This window comes from Palaemon carinicauda, chromosome 2, assembly GCF_036898095.1.
Source record: "Palaemon carinicauda isolate YSFRI2023 chromosome 2, ASM3689809v2, whole genome shotgun sequence".
In the NCBI taxonomy this organism is placed as follows: domain Eukaryota; kingdom Metazoa; phylum Arthropoda; class Malacostraca; order Decapoda; family Palaemonidae; genus Palaemon; species Palaemon carinicauda.
Genome location: NC_090726.1, coordinates 113,755,324 through 113,761,323, shown reverse-complemented (window position 1 = coordinate 113,761,323; position 6,000 = coordinate 113,755,324). Strand labels below are relative to the sequence as shown.

Sequence of the window (6,000 nt, the reverse complement as noted above, 5' to 3'; positions counted from 1 at the left end):
GTATTTTAGCTTATAAATCTTGAATATTTTTGTATGAGGAATTTGTTATCATCTTATATATATATATATATATATATATATATATATATATATATATATATATATATATATAAAGATAAATTAGGATTTAGTGTACCATACTATGTACAATAATTCTGATATTTTTGTACCATAATTTCAAGTCAAATACCATAATCTGGCTAGCGCCGTACAATAATTTTGGTTGGCCGGCATGGCAACCCTGCTGGAACCACATGTAAACGATGTGCTTACTGCCACAGTGCCACTAAGGAGCTGAATTCAACAAGTTTAAAAGTCTGTGACCACTTGCAAAGAGTAATCATGGAGCCACAAATGAAAAAGAAACGAAAGAAGAGAAACAATTTCTTGCGCCAGACAAAACATTTTGCGAAGAAAGGAAGCTATGGCAAAGGAAAAGAACTTACAGATGACCAGTACAGATATTATATCAACATTTTTGAACTTTTGAAACAAGTTGAAGGAGAGGAAAAAGGTTAGTTGATAAAATCTATTCATGAAAAAAAAAATGGTTCACTTATAGAATGGTGCAATATTAGGAGCGTTTGTATATCAGCTGCCAGTTCCTCCCACGTGCATAGAAATTAGAAATTTCCTTCACATTTTCTTGTCATTCGTAAGACGTTTTCTGCAAAACCCCTACAAAACAGCACCACCTAACTTCCCCACCTAAGCTAACCTACAAGACGTATCCTTACCCACTGGACTTGCCTAACAGGGGAATACGCCCATTAGACTGCAGTACTCTTAACCGTCCGTCATCATACATTCATGTGGCTGCTATTAATATTAGTTAGAACATTGGGTAAAAGGATAGAATGTAGTTTGTTGGGACAGGTGATATCTATCTCAATACTTGTCAAATCGTTTTTCTCTTTGGGAAAAATGTTCTCTATTATGATCTGATATACGATAATATGAAGTTATTTTATCATTTTACATAATATGATTTCCTTTTACCATGGCAATATTTTCAAAGTTCAGCCCGGTCCACACATAGAGTCACAGGTAGTTCTTGCTTAGTTTCAAAATTTCCTGATCAATAGAGCCCGTTTCGTCCCAGGTTATGAAGCGTTCGTTTTTATTTTTAATGCTGTGTCCCATCCATGCATATTCTTACTTCTTGGTTAAGTTTGTAGTTGGTTGGGACACGTCCTGTACAGATGCATTTAATAATGCTGTAATAATTATCATGAGATGTTAGGTAGGGTAAAGGTCATTATAATACATCGGTCGCTGAAGCCATGCATGGCCAAGTTACTCGATTGTAAAATTTCCCCCAAGCATTCTTTCCTGCATGGCTAGAATAGCACCCGTTGGGTGGCGCCCCGTTCGCATATCAGCTTCTGGCGCAAGCTTGAAAATTTAGTAATGTTTCTACTCATGTTTTTGCTAATCCCAACCATCTACATTCTTACCCCCTTGTTAAGATAGTAGTTAGTTGGGACACATCCTAGAATTATGCAGAGTACTAATTTATATACTGTATAAGTAAAGGTTATGGTAGGCAACATCTAGTTAAGATATTTAGGAGGATTAAGCCAGTATCAATCAGCCCACCCAAACTAACCTTTCTTTACCGTGCGCTTGTAGGCCTGCTTTTGTTGGCCGCGTGATTTCAAAATATTTAACCCCCCCACAACCCAAGATTGACCTGAGCGAGGTCGGCCTTTCCAACGCTAACCTCCGTGATGGACAGACGCATGTCCTATAGTTTTTCTTTGAGCGATGTGATTGAATTTACGACTCATATCGATCAGCGTTTGCGTTGAGGACTATCGTGTATAATTAGAGGTGCAGGAACCACAATTGTCGTAAAAATTCACAAAAAGGTAATCCCTAGTAACATTTTTATTATTAGTGTGGTTAGCATGTAATTCAGAGTGCTGCCCATCGCTTTTATTGTGTAGGAGAGAGATTTATTTGTGATTCACTTTATCATAATTTAAGGCTTTTTTTTTTTTTTCGTTTTAGTTTGTAACCTGGGAAGGGGGTACGGGGGCTTGCCCCCGGCTAGGGGTTGTGACTTGGGAACTACTAGGTTAGGTTAGGTTCTGTGGCCTTTTTCAAATCTCACTAGAGGTTGAGACCTGGGAAGGGGGTCCGGGGGCTTGCCCCCTTGCCAGGGGTTGTGACCTGGGAACTACTAGGTTAGGTTGGTTTGATAGGTTTTGTGGCCTTTTACAAATCTGGCTAGGGGTTGTGACCTGGGAAGGAGGTCTGGGGGCATGCCTCCAGCTAGGGCCTCTGACCTGGGAACTACTAGGTTAGGTTGGTTTGTTAGGTTCTCTGGCTTTTTACAAATCTCAAAAGTGTTAAGTAATCACGTTTTGTCCTGTTTAAGCACACCCAAAGCTCCAGGTTCCCACCTGTGTCTGTCAAGTTTTCCTTGTATGTAGAACGTTGGGATAAACAAGGGAAATTTCAGCTATTTGATATCGTTATGAAGTGCCAAGCACAAAAATAGTGGTTTATTGGTGTTCCAACACGTTTCTTGGCTGCACGTTTCCGACATTCATGCTCTGAGTGGTCTTAGTATGTATATTGTTGGGACAAGCATATACAAAACTAGTGAATTCATTAAATATTCATTCGGTTATAATAACAATGAAAAAACAGCCGATTTCTGATTTTTTTTGCACTATTTTCTGGCGATCTAAACCCTGTTCCAACAAACTACAAATGCCCCAGGTAAAGTTATAGTTACGGACAGAACAACATTTTGAACAGAAAAAATAGTTTGTTCCATAACTGGAATACAAACCACGCTATTTATTAGGGGTTATACTTTCGGCGGAGCTGAAATGACGAGCCATTAGAATTTAGCGAGGGTTAACTACCCACAACGCTAGTTAGGGCGGGCGGGTAGCGGGGTAGCTTGCTACCACTCCCGCTCACACACCTGTGATTTAGCTCACTTTAATTTTGGCTCGGATGAAGAGAGGTTGTTTCCGCTCTTCCTCCTCGCCTATTCTGGACTGCCATTGATTTTTGAATTTTAACTTACTTTTTCTTATATACTATATATATATATATATATATAGATAGATAGATAGATATATATATATATATATATATATATATATATATATATATATATGTATATATATATATATATATATGTATATATATATATATATATATATATATATATATATATATATATATATATATATATATATATATATATATATATATATATATATATATATTTCTACCTCATACTTGGGATCGAACGCTAGCCCCTTCTAATGAAAGGCCAGGTCGAAACCAACCATGCCACGAGAGGCCATAAAAGGAAATCGGAGCCTGACGCTAACTAGCTGTCCGAGGATTTACCTGGCGAGACATCAGTCTCTTACCAGCGAGTTTTACCCGATTTCCCCGGCCCACCACGTGACACAATTGGTAGTAATTCATTCAAATTACCCCTAATGAGTCAATATGGATAAATATCAACACAACATCGTGTTCAAATAGAAATAAATTTCTACCTCATACTTGGGATCGAACGCTAGCCCCTTCTAATGAAAGGCCAGGTCGAAACCAACCATGCCACGAGAGGCCATAAAAGGAAATCGGAACCTGACGCTAACTAGCTGTCCGAGGATTTACCTGGCGAGACATCAGTCTCTTACCAGCGAGTTTTACCCGATTTCCCCGGCCCACCACGTGACACAATTGGTAGTAATTCATTCAAATTACCCCTATTGAGTCAATATGGATAAATATCAACACAACATCGTGTTCAAATAGAAATAAATTTCTACCTCATACTTGGGATCGAACGCTAGCCCCTTCTAATGAAAGGCCAGGTCGAAACCAACCATGCCACGAGAGGCCATAAAAGGAAATCGGAACCTGACGCTAACTAGCTGTCCGAGGATTTACCTGGCGAGACATCAGTCTCTTACCAGCGAGTTTTACCCGATTTACCCGGCCCACCACGTGACACAATTGGTAGTGTAAATCCTCGGATAGCTAGTTAGCGTCAGGTTCCGATTTCCTTTTATGGCCTCTCGTGGCATGGTTGGTTTCGACCTGGCCTTTCATTAGAAGGGGCTAGCGTTCGATCCCAAGTATGAGGTAGAAATTTATTTCTATTTGAACACGATGTTGTGTTGATATTTATCCATATTGACTCATTAGGGGTACAGTAAACCCTCGTTTATCGCGGTAGATAGGTTCCAGACGCGGGCGCGATAGGTGAAAACCCGCGAAGTAGTGACATCATATTTACCTATTTATTTAACATGTATATTCGGACTTTTAAAACCTTCCATTGTACTTAGTACTGTTAACAAACCACCTTTTAATGTACAGAACACTTAATGCATGTACTACAGCACCCTAAACTAAAACAGGCACAAATATTAAAGGCGATTTTATATCATGCGTTTCCTAAACACCTAAAAAGCACGATAAAAAATGGCAACCAATGTTTTGTTTACGTTCATCTCTGATCATAATGAAGAAACAAACTCATTTAGTGTACACATATATGTATAGGTTAGTTTTTGCATCGATTATATTAATTATACAGTACTGTATGTTGATTTTTTTATTACCAATGTTTTAGTTTACGTATTTTTCTTAGGACTTCCAAATGAAATCTTTTTCTTTATGACGCCGCCTGAAACGACGGCGTGTACGCTCAGTAAACAACCACGCTCAGAACAAACAAGGCATTTAACGCGCATGATGATAGTGATAAATAATGATACAGTACATACAGTATTTACAGTAAAAGCATTTACAAAATATGTTACCTTACAAATATAAATTATACAGTACTTGTACGTAGCAAAGCAGGAAAACAATTTACGAGAGAGAGAGAGAGAGAGAGAGAGAGAGAGAGAGAGAGAGAGATTGTTTTACGTACGTAAATGTAAATTTTAAACAAAAAAAATATGATAGGTTACAACATGTAGACTTTTAAAACCTTCCCTTTAACTTAATGCATACAGTACGTACATTACTAAACTATAAAACAGGCAGTAAGAATATTAAAGTAAAAAATAAAGATTGTTACTGTACTCACCACGAAAGAAGTTGAAGAAAAACTTGAATGGTGATGGCGATGAATTTGCTGCACAGTAGAAATGATGATGATGAAGCTGATGATGTGTTCTACTGTGCAGTCAATGATAGTATTTTACGTCTCTTCAGACGGAGGTATCTTTTCCTGGGACACCTCTTCAACTTCTTCCTGGGAAACTTCTTCAATTTCTTCCGAAGGCGTACTAGCAGGAGGAACTGGCTCTTTTTTGCGAGGCTGGAAGAACATTGTGATCGGAAGTTGTTGCCGCTGCTTCTTTTTTCGATCCAAGAGCATCCTGTAGGGAGTCGTGATGTCATCGACCTTGTTGGAGAATTGCATCGAGCGAACCATATCCTCGTCCCACTCTTGTAACATTTCTTTCGCCTCCTTGATATGGTTGCAGAACTTGGCAAGCCGTTCTAATGTTAAGCCCGTTTCTTCGACATTTTCTTGGGTCTCTTCCTGGGTATCACTCTCTTCCTCACTTGCCGATTTCGTCAGGTCTTCGAGGTCTGCGTCAGTTAGGGGCTGGGAATGGCAGTCCAACAACTCGTCGACGTCTTCAGTCGTCATGTCGCCAAACCCGTCACCTCCAATTATGGCAGCCAACTGCACAGATTTCCGTATTGCAGAGTGTTGGATTTCCGACGGAGTAAATCCCTTGTCGTCGTAAACAATATCGGGCCACAGCTTCTTCCAGCTCGCATTCACGGTTGCAGGTTTCATCTCTTGAAGTGCCTTCTGAATATTCTGCAGGCACGTGGCTATGGTGTACTGCCGCCAGTACGCCTTCAAGTTGAAGTCTTCATCCTCGTCATCTTGGGCAGCATCCACACACGCAACGAGGTCCGCCAAGGTATTCTTCGTGTAGAGGGCCTTGAACGCCCTGATAACCCCCTGGTCCATCGGTTGAATTAATG

The 6,000-nt window shown here is 39.6% G+C and overlaps 1 protein-coding gene across 2 annotated transcripts in view; it reads left to right on the top strand.

The window, feature by feature from the left end:
• Positions 1 to 240: 240 nt before the first annotated feature.
• Positions 241 to 6,000, top strand: part of LOC137626535 (nucleolar protein 9) — a 538,921-nt gene continuing 533,161 nt past the window's right edge. For both annotated transcript variants that reach the window (XM_068357589.1, XM_068357582.1), the window contains exon 1: positions 241 to 514. In XM_068357589.1, coding sequence (XP_068213690.1) covers positions 343 to 514 — 172 coding nt within the window. In that variant the 5' untranslated portion in view covers positions 241 to 342. The remainder of the gene's footprint in view (positions 515 to 6,000) is intronic.